This window comes from Phaethon aethereus (genome assembly GCF_964289735.1).
Source record: "Phaethon aethereus genome assembly, chromosome: 10".
NCBI lineage: Eukaryota > Metazoa > Chordata > Aves > Phaethontiformes > Phaethontidae > Phaethon > Phaethon aethereus.
Genome location: NC_138586.1, coordinates 18,547,731 through 18,566,544, shown reverse-complemented (window position 1 = coordinate 18,566,544; position 18,814 = coordinate 18,547,731). Strand labels below are relative to the sequence as shown.

General features: G+C 36.5%; 1 protein-coding gene across 1 annotated transcript in view; it reads left to right on the top strand.

The window, feature by feature from the left end:
• Nucleotides 1-18,814, top strand: part of DIAPH2 (diaphanous related formin 2) — a gene marked incomplete at both ends in the record, with an annotated part of 241,610 nt that overhangs the window by 45,252 nt on the left and 177,544 nt on the right. Inside the window, 5 exons of the mRNA XM_082004221.1 lie at nt 238-356; nt 1,827-1,891; nt 3,766-3,870; nt 6,448-7,116; nt 13,359-13,473. Of these exons, the coding sequence (XP_081860347.1) occupies nt 238-356; nt 1,827-1,891; nt 3,766-3,870; nt 6,448-7,116; nt 13,359-13,473 (1,073 nt within the window). The remainder of the gene's footprint in view (nt 1-237; nt 357-1,826; nt 1,892-3,765; nt 3,871-6,447; nt 7,117-13,358; nt 13,474-18,814) is intronic.

The following is an 18,814-nucleotide window of genomic DNA, read 5'->3' as shown; positions in this document are numbered from 1 at the left end:
AGGATAAATGAAAAGTGCACAACATTTTGTGGAGTCCTGAACTTCCTCAGACACCCTTCTGAGAAACTGACAGCAGTGCTTTCTTAGCTAGAGTACAAATGAGACTTTTGACCTGATCCTTTCACTGCCAATTGTACAATATATATTAGGAGTTAGTTGCCCCTTTTTTTCCCCACTCCATATTACATAAATGATTGTTCCTGTTCTTATGATCTTGTAAAATGTGTTCTTTGTTAGACCACAGTATTACAAGATAATAGAAGAATGCGTATCACAGATAGTATTGCACTGCAGTGGCATGGACCCGGATTTTAAATGCAGAGGAAGAATGGACGTGGATTTTACTCATCTTATTGGTCTGTATACTATAAGCAATTTTACCTTGTTTTACTGAAGTGCACATTTTTTTTTGTATGCTTCTGTCTAAACTCAAATTGACTGTGTGAATTTTTTCCATTTTCTGGAAATATGCATGTAAGCTACAGGTATACTTGTGGATAAGGACAGATCAAGCTCTGCAGGCTTTAATAAAATGACACTGTGACGAGTTCTTGTCCAAATATGTCCTGACTTATATCTGAATATGATAGTCTTAATAACCAAAAATTGCTTCTTCATAAATTCTGTGGAGTTTGAGTCAGATATAAATACCAAAATTTACATTAACGTTAATTGTGAGTGGATTTGTAATTGTTACATACTTCATTCTAAGAATATTTCCTGTAGTATTTTCCAAGCATATGAGGTTAGTTTAAGGTAAACTAATCAGTTGAAGCATTGAGGGACTGTGGCTGTTGATGTCATGTGGGAAGGAAGCAGCTGAATAAATGCTGTATCATTTAAATGGCAGTTATCAGCATTTAGAAGTGTTGTTTTATGCTTGTCTTAAGATTGGTGGGGTACATGGTACCCGTGAAATACAAGGGCATCTCTGGAGTAAATATTTCATGTGGGAAAGTAATTACTCTTGAGGAATGCATTCATTTGGGAAACTTTTTTTTTCTTGTGATGTGACAAAAGGAGCCAAGACAGGCTGTTTTACAGGTTGACTTTGGGGCTTTGGGCAGGTGGGGAATGACTTTCTAAAAGACATCCTGCATATTCAGGAAGTATTTCGGCATTTCCTCTTCACTTAGGACTCTAGAAACAGGATCGCTTGATCTTATGTTAAGAACTTACCTCACCTTGCCTTCTGTTTCCACTGACTTGCTAGTTTTAGGGATAACTGATTTGTATCTCCATGCCAGTTCCTATAATATTTGGTTACTTGTGTTTATCTCACTTATAAAATGTTTAGAGTTTTACACTGTGGGAAAAGTCAGTAGACGTGCTTTGTACCATTGTTGAGTCAAGAAATCTGTGCTTCACACTCTGTCCAAATTCTCCTTGCTTATGAAATAATTTTACTGAAGTAAAGAAATGCTTGATTTGGGATTCCTAATCTGGAAAGGAGGCCTTCTGATTTGGAACCTCAGAAGTAACTTAATACTTCATACTAGTATGAAAATGCTTTTTTCATCTCTTATTTAGCAGTAGAGTCATATAAAAGAAGGGCATGGAAACTCAAATCTGTTAGAGACAGAACAACTATGATGAATCATCTTCAACTTTCTTAGTCATGTGTCCTCACCACTTTATTTATATTTACAGATTTTCCTCATCAAAATTATTCACCAAATATTTGGTGATAGGATCAATCCAGTAATTCATTGTCGTCTTTTGTCTGGTTTTCTGTTGGGGGTCATAGGGTAATTATGATTGGAAGGCCCCTCAGAGCTGTGATACATTTTACGTGACTTCTCTATGGTATTTTTTTTAAATTCTAGATGCATGTGTGGATAAAGCTAAAGTAGAAGAGAGTGAAAAGAAAGCAGCAGAATTTTCCAGAAAGGTAAGTCCTAATCATCACTTTTTTTTACAGTACAGAGCAGAAGCCTGACAGAAACGCTGTAGGGTTGTTTGACTGTAGAAACTTGGTGGAAACTTGGAAATAGTGTATTGCACAGGCAGGATGTTCTTTCACATCTAACGACTCTCTGGGTTTTGAGTTTGTGTGTGTGTGTGTGTGTGTGAAGTCTCAGATTCCACGTTCCTCTGAATTCAAAAGGAGATGAGTGATATTAGCTGTACGTATCTTCCCTTGTATTCTTCTGCTGTAGATAACTGATGGGAAAAATTCCCTTTCTTGCTATTTGGTACTGAAATACTTAGTCATAGTTAAATACCTAAAGTGCAGGTATGTGCCTAAAAAAAAAAATTATGTGGAAAATGTTCTTTGTTTTGTTTTGGAACCTGAAGAAATTTAACAAAAAGCAGTGTAATTCAATGTTTGAAAAAGCATCGATTCTTTAGGTACAGAGATGCTAACATGAAGATGTTGCTTTATTTCCATATGATGTCCATGATAAATTATTCCATTATAAGGGAGGGTAATTTATTTCCTCGTTACTCACATTTAGGAATCTTACAGTGCATTTTTGAACCTGTTTTGTTAAGAGTTTTATTCTTCTGGTCCAGTTCTCTCTGGAAGAGAAGAGAGCTTAGATTAGGCACTTGATAACTAAGTCCTATTTCGGTCATGGGCACTTTTCATGTATTACTAGGTACAGGAGAGGTTAGACATTTAAAATTATTTCTGTAGGAAGAATTCCACCTCAATATATTTCTTGTTATAAATTTTTTTGGGGGGGGGAGTTTCTAAAGAAATTAATGCTTATCCTTCTGCTTTATCACTATTGGTGTTTGTGCTAAAAATATCATGATACAACATGTTTTCTCAAGTTACTTAAATTCCTGTTTCCTAGATTATGTTAGTGGATAATTTGTTAACTTAAGCTCAGCACATTCTATCTAAGGATATGAGATGCTGGATGTACTATATTAGCTGCAAAAGTACAAAAGTTCATATACCATGTTGTTGTGTAGTAAAAACATTCAGAACTTTGATTTTTGCTGACATGGTCTAAGCAGCCATTTGTAGGCCACAAGGCAGTACATGTTCTTGAACATGATGATTATGAATTTCAGATGAAGGGTTGAATGAAGTCATTAGCTTTTTTCTCTTCAATGTTAAACATAGATGCATTTTTAATAGGAGTTACGGTGTCTGAGCTTTATAGACATCACATTGTTGTGATGCTTCTCTGGAAGAGTTATTTATCATAATGCACTTTGTTCGTGGCAGTCAGCACATCTTCTTTCTAGTGATAAGTTGTTTTGTCCTGTGCAAGAATGATGAGGAGAAGCTTTTAAAGATGCTAGTAATCCTTTAAGGCTCGCAAACAATAGCAGAATGAAAATACAAGGCAAATTTCTCACAATCATGCTGTAAACTGGACTGCCATTTTATATGGGGACATCAAGTCTAAAGGGATCGCTAACTTGTTTGGATGCCTCCTTTCTTATGTTACTTTATGGATGATACTGCTGAAGCTGCACGCATCTCTTCAGATTTAAGCTTGCTACATGAGATATACACTTGAGTTTAATTTAAGAAGTCTGCAATGTTCTGTTGTGGGGGGGAAATCCTGTTGAATTTACAGCTGTACTAAGTAGCTGGTCTGAGTGGTTCTGTGTCGTGACTTGTTGATGGAAGAAATCATGTGGCACTAGAAGAACACATAGTGGAAAAAGACTGGGTTTTTCTTTTAAGTTAAAAGTGCATCTATTGCTCTAGTTTTGATATTGTTCAAAGAATTCCTGAAAGTATAATATCTAGTGTGGACATAAATGGACAAACAGTTCTGTGTTGGTTAATCATTACAGTTCGATGAAGAGTTCACAGCTCGACAAGAGGCACAAGCAGAGCTTCAGAAACGAGAAGAGAAAATCAAAGAACTTGAAACAGAAATCAAACAGCTACGAACCCAGGTAATAAAACTAAGACACAGTAAGTTCCACAGTTGAATTTCTGTGTGTATGTATGTATGTATGTATTTATTAAAGAGTTGAAAAGAAATTGCCCAGGAATGTATTGTCTCCATGTAGTTTGCCATGTATGTTATAGTTGTATTGATTTGTTTTTAAGCCATGATAACCTACTAAGGATAGTTAATGGAGGTGACACTTTTTCAAATAGTAGCATATTCATCACTTGTCACAGATAGTTGCTTTTTTGAGGAAGAAGTTTCCTTAGGCTATGTAAAGTTTGAATCCAGCCTGAGTTTTTTTTTTTTTTTCCTAAGTACTTGTTTATGCTTTAACGTTACTACTTCTGTATGTTTTGCAGAGTGTTTTGGAAGGCTTTATACTTGAATTGCAAAGGTGGAAATTATGATAGCTGTGCATGCAAGCACAATATACATACCTTTCAGCATGTGCATGCAAGCACAATATATATACTTTTCAGCATGTGCATGCAACTGATAACAAAAATATTTTTTTTTAACTCTGGCTATCAGACTGTAGCCATTTCTAAAATGTATATTACACTAGCTTTATTACAGTCTCATAGGTAAATATAACAAAAAAAATGCAAGACCTTATGGGACTGGAAGGTGATACTTAATTTCAGCAAAGGTGATATTACTTGCATTCATTTTCTCATGGATTTTGCTCACAAGCACCAGAAGTGTATCTCTAAGGGATCTGTCCTGGAGGACTAGTGAAGCAGAGAGTACAAGAAAAGCTGCCTGTTGAGCCGTCACAATATCTCTTGGGTTTCTTTTGTTTAATGACAATGAACTGGGTTTTAGACAGGCCTTTTATATTCTTTAGGAACCAACAGATACTATGGTTCGATCTTTTGCCTCAGCCTGGCTTACTTCCTACCCCTTCAATGCTAGGCAAGGTCTGCCTGTTGCCTTTTTCCTTCTTTGCGGGTATTTTAATGCTGATGGTCTTACTTCCTATTTGGATAATAAGAGGAAGAATAGCATGTGAGGTGCTGTAACCTGGTTGCCATAATCCTGCTTTCAGAATGCTGGTCTTCTGCTGGCAAGTTGTCTGTGCTATAGCCTTTTCAGAGCCCTGGCCTTGGCATCTTAATGTAAGCATGTTACGTTGCATTTAACACCTGGGTTGCTGTTCATTGTGTCCTTCACTATCAGTACAAGTCATTCTCATAACCTGTGGTGTCTTACGGTTTGTTACTCTGTGTTCACACACAGACACTTCTCATACTTCATTCTTAACAATTTTAATGTTTGTTTCAAATATCTACAAGATGATGTTACACTGAAATTTGACAGTCTGTTTTAATGAGTAGTGCAATTGTTGCAGTACAACTTTTGTAGTAGTTTGTGGGCCAAAGAAACACATGCCTTGCGCAAAGCCAAAAATTTATATTTAGTCTAATTAATTATTAATCCTGTTAAATTGATACTAACACAATTCAGATTATCCAGACATTAAAGTTCACTCACAATAATGGTACAATTAAAAGTGATGGATAGTGATTTTCTAGCATCTATGCCTTTTTTTCCTGTAGTGTTATCCTCTGTATATGCCACAATATATTGTGGCATTTCTTTAGATGCTCTCAGACTTTTCTCAGCTTCTTTTTTTTTTTTTTAAGCAAGCTCTTGCTTCCTTTGAACTAGAAACAGTGAATAATTGCGTAGGTAAATAGTATGCAAACCAGAGTAAATGAATAGCCTATATTACATAATTTTGTAATAAAAATTAGTAGTAGAAATAGAATATGAGCTGGTATGGCAGTTTATGTATAGCTCCTGATGCTGCTTTTTCATAGCTCCTGATGGTGCTTTTTAACAGATAGATTTGAAGGATAAATATCTGTGAGGAATTTGTACTAGGCTAGGATCATGTTATCACTACAGAAACATCTCTGATGGTTTTAACATGCTGATGTTTCTCTTCACTGTTCGTTTTAAAACTTCTTGGAAGGAATATTGCAGTTGCTCTTTATTCCTATCACCACAGAAACAACTGCAGACAGATTCAAAGGAGAACAAGATTATTCTGCCTGCCTGGTCCCTGCCCTGCTCACCGCCCCGCCCCCCCCCCCCCCCAGATGTCAGGATAGTTATGAACAACTGTGGTCCCATAACCTCTTGCACTGCAATAGCTGCGTCAGTGATTTCTGTGGGAAATTTTCCACTAGCAGATTAATGTTGTTAAAATTCAGCATGGTTATTACCATTTCTGATGCCCCAGCTTGCCAGGATATCCTAAGTGGGATAAATGTTTTGTGCATTGGTAAGAAATAAAGTGCTGTTCTGTTCACTTAAATGTTACTGCTACTATTAAATTTTCTTTAAAATGGAAACAATTTATTTTTATAAAAATGCTAGGTTATTTAGTTTACTTGGCAGTTTTATGGTACATGGTTTAATCTATTGTTACTGCTTCTCATTTAAATAAGAGAATGGTTGCATTCTTACTTTCTTGAGGTACAGTTGACTACAAGACATCCTACTTGATTCAATTTCATATTAAACCTCCTTCCCTCCACCTTTTAAAAAGAATTCCTCTTTTATATTTCAGGGTCCAGGCCTGACAGGTCAACTGGCAGAAGTAGCACCATTACCTCCATCCCTACCAAGTGAGAATGTGCCACCACCTCCAGCGCCTCCGTTACCTGGTGGAGCAATACCTCCTCCTCCTCCGCCACCTCCACTACCTGGTGGAGCAATTCCTCCGCCACCTCCACTACCTGGTGGAGCAATTCCTCCGCCACCTCCACTACCTGGTGGAGCAATTCCTCCGCCACCTCCACTACCTGGTGGAGCAATTCCTCCGCCACCTCCACTACCTAGTGGAGCAATTCCTCCGCCACCTCCACTACCTGGTGGAGCAATACCTCCGCCACCTCCGCTACCTGGTGGAGCAATTCCTCCGCCACCTCCACCACCACCTCCGCTACCTGGTGGAGCAATACCTCCGCCACCTCCACTGCCTGGTGGAGCAGCACCCCCACCTCCCCCTCCACCTCCTCCGCTGCCGGGTGGAGCAGCACCACCTCCACCTCCTCCGCTGCCGGGTGGAGCAGCACCACCTCCTCCACCACTGCCTTTTGGTGGGCCTCCAATGCCACCAGCTCTTGGAGGTGTTCCTTTTGCTCCCTTTCTGGTGACACCAGCGTTACCACATGGCATGAAGGAGAAGAAAAAGTATAACCTGGAAGTCTCAATGAAGAGAATCAACTGGTCAAAGGTATTAGAGTGTTTGTTTTTATTCGCATTGGTAAAAATTGGCTTTTGAGGAAGGAGGTAATGTGCTAGAGTTTACATTAGATTGTTAATAGTACTCATGAAGTTTGGGGAATTATTTCCATTCTTTATCCAAAAGATTTTTGATGCAGTGATTGTGATTCACTTAGTATTGGTTTTCAAAGATATCTTATGCTATGGGGTAAGCTTCAAGTGTTTAACGCTGCCAAGAGCCCATAACACCCCTAATTCTTGGGATACATGTAGCTAACAGCTCTCCGAATTTTGACTGGTTTTGTATAGAGTTAAGTTCTACATGTTTTCAGTTGTAATTGATATTTGACTTGCCAAGTGAGCATTTTGAAGGTAAACCTGCTTTAAACAACACATTTTAAGTTATCAAACAATTAAAATGTTTATAAATAATTTAACTACTTTTTTCAGCAAAAAGTTGAGTTAGTTAAAGGATTGCTTGGTTTTAAGACAGGGGAAATGAATCTTGAAGTAGATAATTGGGTGGAAAACTGTTGGGAAGACTGCCATTTAGGAACTTTGACAATATGGCAGTTGACAGAAAGAAGGATCTGAAGTCAAGGGATAAATAGAGCTGTTTGCTTAATTGAAGTAGCTGTGGCTGAGTAATGAGAAAGGATGTTTGAGATGTATTAAGAGGTTTTACTTGAGCTACGTGTAACATGCAGTACAAGTACACAGACATAAACTATTAGAATTTTCTTTTTAAAGGTAGATGTCTTGACATGAAGTTAAGAAACATTTTAAGATCAGTCCTCTGAATAAATGCAGTAATTTACTATAAATTAAAGCATCTAATTAAGAAATTATTTTGTTTTCACATTTCTTTTGTTCTTGCGATATATTCTGGAAGCTTGAAAGAAAATTTGACTTTCATTGCCTTAACTGCCTGTCAATGGCAGTTGTACTACAAAACATAGTTTAACAGGGTTTTTCTTTCTCTGATGAAAGGCAGGTGTTTACCTCGTTAAGACAGTTGTAAAACTTATCAGAAGATTCTAAAGGCAAGGGTGTTATTAAACATCAGTTTTTATTGTAAGCATTGAACAAATTTTTACTACAGTTAATTTTTAGCTATCTAGTTTTGTGTAGAATTATTACTGCATTTGATTTAGCAATATATGGTTTAATATTAAACTTGAGTTGAAGTCATGGCTCTATTAGGGTTGTGAAGCTGATGTTCCTCCTCTCTCCTTTACTTCACAAATGTATTTACTGTACTGTATACTACAATGAATTTTTAAATGAGATGATTCTTGACAGAACATCATGTGAGATGTTTGACATATGAGCATCCGAGGAGGCTAACTGACTTCCACTACAAAACTCCTTTTTAAAATCTGTGGGTTGCACATTGCTAGGCGAGAGATTTCTTTCTGTGAGAGCTGTCAGAGCATGTATGCTAAGCTCAGTGGATTTCTGTAATGACAGCAGGAGATGGCAGTAGGTAACTGCTGTGTTTTCTCTCTCTTTTGGCCGTGTCACGAGGGCGGGTCAGAGAGGACGTGTGTGACTGCTCAGAGTATGTGGAGTATGGTCGGTGGGTGAACACTCACTGAATTTCATAGTTCTGCAGAGAGCTGCTTGTATTGTTGATCTATATCAAAGCAGAGAGAAAAACTGTGATGACACAAATGGAAAGATACGGCACTGTTCTATTAGGTGCCACGAACACGAATTGTGGCTTTGCAATAAACTGCGTGCATATATCCAAACTATTAAGAATAGTTCTAAATCAGTTTTCAAACATAGATAACAGCGTTCTAGTTCACGTAGAAGCCTTCAAAGTTGGTGATGCCTAATATAAATTGTAAGTTCAGCGAGTGCTGGTGTCTGTGCTATAATGGTACTTGCAGGTTATTAATCTCAGAGATGTTTGTTGGTTGTTTGACATGGGTAGTATGCTGGGGCAGGCTTATGGCCACTGGGAGGAGCTACGGGACTGCCCAAATGAAATGTTTGGGCACCATTGACTTCCAATGAAGGTGAGCTTCTGCACAGTCTTAACATCGTTATATTTAATCAAATTTCATTTTTTACAACACCTTAAAATAGAAACATTTCCGTGTAGTAAACTGCAAGCACAATCTCTGATTTGCAAACTAATGTGTGTGAGCAATTACTAGTTTTCCTTGCCTCTGAGTATGATCAGTCACTTTGACAAGAGAAGTTACGCAAGTACCCAGGTGTGTGTTTGTGTATGTGTTGCTTTAACATCCCACTTTGATCAGTAAGTATAGCCACTGTTCCTTCCATATAAAGGAAATACATTTGGAGTACTAGATAATTGCATCTATCATCAAGACTAAACCATCACATCTTAAAGGTAGTTTGTGCTTGTCAGTTTTTAGTGGTACAAAATGTGATAGATGTATTGAGGTTTGCTGTAGGAAAAATTACTTAGATCACCAAATCATCAAGGCAAATGAAAGGAGGACCTTTATACATTACAAGCTATCTGATTTGAGCTCTAGCTTAGACTTCAGTGTAGTTTGGCTGGTTATCTGCTACTTACCTGTCAAGACACTAAATGTTGTACTACTAGGTAGTGTCTGACACTTTCCTTGAAAACCGTATTTTGTTGCAATGGGAACTTCAGTAAAATCAAATTGTTGATGAACGTAAGCTGTTAAGTAGCTACAGATGGTCATTGACTGTAAGTTGCAATTTAACACAGAACAACTGTTGAACATGTAATTTAAGTAGCACTCTGAAATAGTGCAGGCTTTTTTCAGGATGTTTCAGAGCTGATAAAACTGTTGGGAAATTCATATGGATGTAGATATACATCTTTCTATAAAGTTGGATGTTATCATGTTGTCCTGGATGGAGCTGGATGACACGGGATGCCAGATGTTACTCCTGGCTGAAGATGCTATATCTTTTCAATATGAAGCCTCTGAAATGAATCACATAACTGGACAGCAATAACAGTCCTTTGTTTTCACAATATCGCTAGGACACAGGATCATATGTCCATCTAATTCTTACATAGCAGATCTATCCTGGCAGACATAATGGAATTTCAGTTTTACGACTGTATGTAAAGACAGATGGTCTTAGGGCAACAGCACTGGACTGTGTTTGGAAATCGTTCTAGTTTTTTCCCATGGGTTTTTCAGGTGCTTCAAGTTAAGTTTTTAAGTAGCATTTCTGAATATATACCATCACCACTTCAAGCAAAATCTTTCAAGAACTAGTAATGACAGCAGTTTACTGTTGGAAGAGGAACTAGACTGTCCTCTGATATTTTTGAATAAGTGATCTTAATTGTCTTTCTAAACAAAAAGCAAGCTTAGATTTTGTGTTCCTGTAAATTCTGAAGTATTGAATGAAAATGGCTCTTTCTTTGGAGTAACAAATAAGAGCAGTATCGTGAATGATTCATCCTACTAACTTCAGAAGGAGGAATCTAGAAGGTCGAGAGAAAACTGTGTGGAAATGCATGGCGTGACAATTTATAGCTTCTTTTAACAGAACAATTAATCTTTATAACTTACCTTTAGTATTTTGCCACTGGATTTCAAAGTACTTGGAAATGTGGCAAAATAATCTTGAGGTGTATCTAGCAGTAGTAGTTTAAAAACAGGCTTTTAAAAAATTTAAGTAGAAGAATATTCAAAGTAGTCAACCATGTTTTCAATGTGTTAATTTCAATAAATCTTAAAACAAATTTGAAGCTCTCTTCACTTTTTCTGTCTGTCATTCTTATAGTCTGCATATAAGGATAAATGGTAAATTTTCTTCTTGGCTGTGGGAGGAGGGTCTAGGGGGAAAAAGACCTTAGACCTTTGGTTTTGGTTGGCAGTCATCAGTGTGCATTCTTAGGGCTACAGCACAGCATGACAGTGCCAGCAACTTTAGAGCTGCTATGGAGAATTGTAGATGAGGGTGATGTTACAATTATCTGTAGAGACTGCAGCAAAATGAAATTGGTAAGGGGTTTTCTTTATCTAGAGGTAATTCTCAGTGCATTTCCAGGAAACTGGACAGTTTTTTGAGAATAAGTATGAACTTTAATGCTTCTGAATTTAAAAAGGAGTTGTGTAGTCCTGCTGTTATCTTAAAACATCTGTACAAAATACCTTTAACCACCTGTCAGCCACACCAATGTATTTTTTAGAAGGAAGAAATGGACTGTTTCAAGTAGCTTAAATACATTATTAAAAAGCAACAGGAATATATGAGTTGTCATGCTGGAAAAGATGCTCATGTATTATTTTGAGAAATATGGCATTACCCAGTGTTGAAATCCAGAGATTTGGGTAGGTTTTTTTCCTTGGAAACTCTTGTAGCCATATAAAAGTCCTTTTAGTTCATGTACTCTTATGAATCATTTGAATTATATAGTTTGTAACCTTTAAAACCCTTATAGAAAAAAAGTCACTTCTCTTCCTGTGAAGTGTTTATTGTCTGCTGAAGATACTTTACCACTGAAGGTCCTTGTCTTCTGTCTGTTTGGAAGATTACTCACTTCAAAACTTCTCTCATACAATTTTCTGGATTTTTTTAAAAACTATTTTTCCTCCTTTTGAAATGGAGCTCTAATGTTTTAAAGTGCATTTCCACCAGGGCTTTTAAGAAAATGTTCTGTGGCTCTTGTTTCAGTTAGCTTCTCTTACGATCTTTGATTTCCAGATTTTTATATTAACTCTCTGTATCTGTTTGGGTATTTCGATCCAGGCTTTTTTCCTTACAGAACATACGTTTCATCACAGATGTAAATTTTGCTGGCTTTCTTAATGGGAAGAATATAATTTCTTTGCCATTGGCAATAGCAATCTCTTCTGAAGTTGCTGCTCATCTTTGACTCGCCACTGCTTTGTCTGGTTAGGATAGTTTCTGTCCTACAATTTATTTATCTTTTTCATTTATTTAGGCATCTTACTTAAGCAGGGAAGAATTCCTGCCATGCATGTAATTAGGCTTGCTACACTCAGAGGTTGTTGTTAGGTTATATCTCATTCTAGAGTCAGTTCTGCTAGTTTTGTAACTGTGAAACATACTCAGTACTATCCTGTAAACATATAGAAAAACAAGCTTTTTAGTTTGTAATACATATTGGTCATTGCAGCCAATTTCATTGTAATCCACTATGTCCGTGTGTTCATCGAAATAATTTATAAATTGTGTAGCTGAACACGGTGTATGACAATAGAAAGTAACTGCAGATGGACACTTTGCTTAAGTGCTCTGGGAACAGTGCCAAAGAGATCCTGCATACTGAAAAAGAAGAAAGTCTATTTGATCATCACTTTTAAGGAGCCATTGTTTTGGAAATAAAATCCTTACTGTTTAATTTAGTGCCTTTTGTTGTAACTGTCTTTACCATTAGTGTTGGATTAAGGTAGTTTTTAAAAATATCTTACCTGCAGCTGGTGGTAAAGCAGCTACACAAGAACAGATTGATCATAGGGTAAACGGTGGAGGACCAATATCTTGCAGTGAAATCCTAGTGAGGCTTACAAATATAGTATTTATTAACTTCAAAATTATGTGCAAGAAATTTAATAGCCCTTGAAATTTAATTGGCATTTAAACAGACTTGTAAGGCAGAATTTATAAGATTTTTAAAAACTGGAGGAGGAACATATTTTGGGAACAAAAAAGCTGTTCTGATCCATTCATGAAGAGTAAAATTTGCTTTTGGCTTGTACATAGCAGAGTATTTCCTTCTTTTAATGTAGCCAGTATGAAATAAGGTACTATAATGAATTTCTTGCTTATGTTTTGAAAATTGAAACTATTAAAAAAAAGGAGATATTAAGCATAAAATTACTTCTGATATTTAAAAAGATAACTCTTCCCACAGACTTAATACTGAGTCACTGAAATGTCCATATTGACGTATCATTTGCAAATAAGTTACTCAGTGCTATTCTTGCTACACTTGTCAAGTAGCAGGGATGCATGTAAGTGGGGAAGAATTTGGGAACTGTCTAGAAAGAATCAAGAGAAAGATTGAACACTTCCAGGCCCAGATGCTAATATGTTATCAAGCCTGTTTGGAAATGTAATAAAGAATCGTCGTGTAGATAGAGGGCAGTTCATCTGATGGTGTTTTGTTCAGGAAGCGTCTTGAAGAGAACATAATACCTGGAACATACTTAAACTTAATTCAGTCCAATTATCACAAAAGTCTAGTAGCATTGGCTTTAACTTGGCTATTGAAAATACTAGTTATTAACTTTGGACATGCCATTTTTCTTTCAGATTGAGCCTCAAGAAATAGCAGAAAACAGCTTTTGGGTAAAAGCTGAAGAAGATAAATTTGAAAACCCAGAACTGTTTGCAAAATTGGCGCTTACCTTTGGAACACAAATGAAAGGTACATTCGTCTTTTTGTATTATGCTTTTATTAAGTTTCAAATCATGCAATGACAGTCTCTTTTATGCTTTGTGCAATACCATGGAATTCGTATAAGGGTTTTATAGCAGGAAGATGATTTAAAATTATGTTTTTATTAAGCATGGCAGTTCATTACAAGAATTGCTCCTCCTTCACTCTATAGCATGAGGGGAAGAACCTTTTGTAATAATACATCTTAAAAAGTGCAGTGTATGTTGCAGACAGATGCACATTTTCTTCAAATTAAATTATAAATGAATTTAAATCCTAAAATCGTGCTTATCTGCATTAATATTCCTAGCTGCAGAAACTGTAAGTTGTCAGGTTTTTTTAGATACTCCATGCATGGAGGGTTTGTTGTGTAACAAAAACTTGCTTGTATCACTCTACTAAGTCAAAATCCTCTACGAGTACAAGTTAAGACTTAGAATGTAGCAATTACAATATGCAGCTGAACTACAAAACCACAACTCTATAATATGCCTGCTGTCATTATTCTGGAACATGTGGGTTGAAACCAAAAGTTCTTGTCTTTGTGTCCTTAGTCTTTGCTTTCACTTTTTTTTTTTCTTTTTGAATACTAAATGCAGCTCTTTAAAGAAAAGAAGAGACTTTAAATATAATCCTTTAATTAGTATTTAAATTTGTGTTGTGTAATCTAAGAAGCATCCACCCACAGAGTCATACACAGTGAGAGTGCATTGCTATTGTCATTAGGGAATGACATAAGTTAGTTTTCAGTGTGGTTGAATGTGTGAGTGCACACTCCTTAAACTGTTTGCATAATACCATGGGAAAGTGTCAGATACTGATTTCTATTGGAACACAGAGTGAGATGGGTCTGTTTGATTCCTAGAGAGAACTATACAGTGAGAATAAAAACTATGCTGGAGCTTTCTGTCAAGTGTAACGGAGGCTGCTCAGTATGTCATGTAAATAGCTCTTCTGCTATTGGTTTTAGGTGAAAAAAATGATTAATTTCTCAACCACTTAATTCCTTCAACAGGAGATATGATAATATTTATATCTTGAGTTGGGAATGCAGTTACTAACAACTGAATATTGGTTATGATTTTGATAATTTAATACCATCCTCACCTCTTCGTGGCTTTCAGATGGTCTTTGAGTACTTCTGAAGCTGCACCAGCCTCTTCAAGTCTCTTCATTATTATCCATGGTTAATGGTCAATTGATCAGTATTTCATGTGTGACCGTTTACGAGTAATTTATTTCAGGCACTGAAATGAAGCAAGTACTGCTGAAGAATTGTTCAGTAATAACTTACTCAGGTGCTAATGAGGAAGCCCAACAAATTAAAGTCCAGGAAGTGGTAGATACTGAAAGAATGAATTCTTGATCTAGCTACAAATCTTGTGACCATTTATCTACCAGTTAGAATACGATACACCTTAAGGATGTTCTTGGCAGTGGATGAAGTCAGGTGCATCAAGTGTTGATAGGGCAAATCTGAATAAGCAAACACACATAAAATGGTAAAGTGTGTACTGACTGTAAGCATTTTTGTGCTGCTATTTACCTTTTTGGCTTTGAGAAATAACAATTCATGTGATGCTTTGTACTTTAACTGTAGGAGTCTTCTGTTTTAATATGAACTGCTAGAATGCTCTCACTTCTGTCAATTACTGGAGGATTTTATCATTTCAGAATTAAGTTCTATTGCACACAGAGGTTTGTGGTATCCTGGCTGTTGTCTGTATTGCAGGAATAAGAACTGCAGTTTATATAATACTGTGTTTGAAAAGTTAACTCAGGTTAATTAAGGTCTCTCGGAGGACCATAACTTTCCTGACCCATTTCTTGAGTAGATTCCTTGAGCTATTTCTGAATGTCTTCTTCTGTGCTCTCTTGAAATGCCTTCAAAGAGTTAGTCACAGGTGTGATTTTCGTAAGATAAATATACAGTTCTTTCACTTGGAGCTCTTTCTCTTTTCAGTAGTCACTGAATCTGAGCCATTAGTATTTGGCTTGTACAAGGCTTCTCGCTTCCTGCTCTAAATGTTCAGATGTTACATGCAGTAACACGAAAGTATCATCTGCAGTAATTTAATGCTTTTTTCCATACCAAATTTTGATAGGTTGTTGATTCATAGCGTTGCAGAGAGGTTAGAATAATGTGGACTTTGTCACTGGTTTTAGTGTGACAGCAAGACAGGAACACCTTGAAGGGAAGGAACAGCAGATAACACATTGGAATGACATCCTTCTTAATGAAAATGACAAACTTCTGCCTTGAGCTGAATTCTTTCATCAGAAATCTGAAGAAATACTTCTGAATTCATGAAAAACATCTTCATTAAGAATGCTGAAAAAACCCTCTTGAAATTTTGACATAGCTGTAGGTTTCGTATGAGAGGATATTCCTCTTGACATAGTTGCACAATTCTAAAACTACGAACAACAGAATTTCTCTAACTAGCTTGCAGTGGTGATAACCTTGCAGATATTTTTCTTGTTCTTCCTTATATTGTTCTCAGTTAATGGTTGTAGAAAATCACATGTCATAATGAAGGATGGGAAGACTTAAAAATGCAACTACATACTACCTGGGACACTACTGTTCAGCCAAATAAGGTTTTAGAGAAAGTCAGTGTTGTCTGTCTTAAAGTACAACTTTTTCCTAAAACTTGAAAACCTACTAGAAGGCAGGAAGAGTCTCAGAGCATTAATTGCAGCACAAGCTCAAATAATTGCATTTCACAAGCAACTTTTTCTGCAAGTGCTATCTGCAAGGGGAAATATTAAAAGGATATTCACCGTTCTCCCTCACCTTTTGCCTTAACAGCTGCAGGCAGCTCATTCAATCCCCAAAATACTTACTTCAAGTATAATCCAGGATCAAATTTCTCTTCTGCTTTAGTCCTGTTTCTTGGTGTGGTCTCCTAATATACTACAGGAGAATGATAGAAAGATGAAGAGAAATGCATTTTATATTCTCAAGAGCACAATCAGCATGTAAAGCAAATAAATGGGTGAGTGGAAGAAAACTGACAATTGCCAAAAGCAATTGTGGTGACTTAGTGTTTACTGTCTTGTATTTCATGGCATTTTGGAATGCCAGTGGGAATGCAGCACTCAGATTTGATTAAAACTCTGAATTCTATTCATGATTCTCCTGGCACAATGAGAATGAAGCGTTGGGGTTTTTTCCTCATTTAACAAAGTTTTGTTTTAAGGTACTTCAAGAATAACTTAATGTTGGTTGTCACTAAACTATGTGCTGCCTTGCTATCGGAGTACTGCCTGTTTTCAAGGAAGGCAGCCAAGGCTGCAGGAACATGGTAGTTCTGGAGATCAAAAGTAGAGGCGGGTGAGAAGAAGTCATAAGAATACACTTCTGAAGCACAATTTTCATTAGTTAGCGAATTATTAAATTCATCAGCTGCTTGTAAAACATGAGAATGTTTAATCATAGAGCACCAGAAACAAAAAGGAATGTTCCCTGACTGGTAAAATAATTTTACTTCAAATATACTTGGATCTAAACTTGCTTTTAAAAAGTATGCACAAGGTTAAATCTTTATTTGCTACTGTAACATCAGATATTTAATACTGATGCCCCATGAATATGTGGAATGTATTTAGTTAGGTTCAAATCAGTACTAACGGTCAAACTGCAGTATTTGGTCTGTGAAATCAGTTACTGAGCACAGTTATGAAAACATCTGTTTTACAGTGAGCGATGGAAACATTAAAACATGCTCCCTTTCAGACTTTACAAGTTTTTGAGATCTTGGGGTTTGAAGTAAGTTAACTGAGATGTAATTATCACTGTCTCAATACAGCCTGGAAGGATTTTTCACCATTTTTCTTGAAGAGAAATACAGATAATTTCAATACCTTTTAAGGGCCTCTGCTGAATAGGCTGCCGGGCTTCAAATTTTCATTAAAGGTCTTAGATGAGTGTTTTGAGCTTGGAATTGTGCTTCCAGATGCAGAAATCGAAACAATGATTATAGTCTCAAAGACCATTTTGGCAAGTAAATGATATTCCAGGTCAGGCACACTTGAAAAATGAACAGGCATCTGTGGTGGCTGTTAACGAGTTGGGCTAAGATGTGGGATAGTTACTGCATTGTGGGTGCCAGTGAAACACAGGGATGCATGTTTCCTTGCATAGCTGCACAGAAGATAAGAATAAAGATGGTATGAGTTTCCAGTCAGTTACTTGTTTTCTTTTGACCTGGTTAATTCTAAGAGAGACTCTGATATCATCCAGATATTTATTTTTTTTTTTTGTGAATCATATGTTGCTTAACAGTAACAGCAGTGATTTTAATGGTGAAAGCAGGCATCATCTGTTCACAGTTTTTGAGCCATGACTTGAAAATTTCAGGGTCAGTATTATTTGGTTTGCAAAATAATCTTGGCATGGATTGATTTGTGTTTTGATATTTAAATAGTAAGAGGAAGAAATTCTATTGAGGTATTGTTAGCTTGACCTCATCTTCTTATTTTTTTTAAACAATTAGATGGTACTTGCAAGCACCAGTTTCTTCAGAGAAGTTTTTTTTTAACAAGGAGGTTAACCTTTACATAGTGACGTGCTTGGTTTTTTTTCCTTTTTAAAACCTGTGTGATCAGTTTTAAGCTTTGTGTGGTCACATGAATGTTTGCTTAATAAAAAAAAAAATACTTTCCACTTTAAGGAGGAAAATGTGAAATAAACTCAGTGAACAGTCCTCCTTAGCTGGATGACATAGTATATCAGGCTGTCATTGCAGAATACAGCAACCCTGCAGTATTTCTTAATAACTGAAGAGAGGAGATACAAGGGATCAGATGAATGCATCTTGTCCTTGTGAGTCTATTGTGAGATCTTAAGTCATTAATTGCTGTTAATGCACAGTGGAATAACAAGGTGCATTTTCAACTAAGAGTAACTTCTTGTTGATGTTCTTTAGATGGTCCCACTATCAAAATTATAGAAGTAGAAAACCCACATATTTTTGATTAAATTAATAATAGTAATTTTCTGGTGAGGGAAATACTGTAATGAAGTTGAACAAGAATTTATGCTTAGTATATTAATCCAGTCTGGTTATACATCTCTGGAAGCTTGGACTACTGCTTTTTGGCAGGCTTGGGTGTGTGTCTTTGCATTTCTAAAGAATGTCTAAAAATCTCCCAAAAAAACAACTAGAATGAAGTGTTTAAAATGTTAGTGTTCTTGGTAAGAACCTACTTAATAGCAAATATTTCAGATGATTTCAGCAAATTGTATTATATTGTGCAGCTAGAACCTTCTTTTTCTAAATTTTGCTGTTCTCCCTTATCTGACATCAAATTATAATTTTTGAGT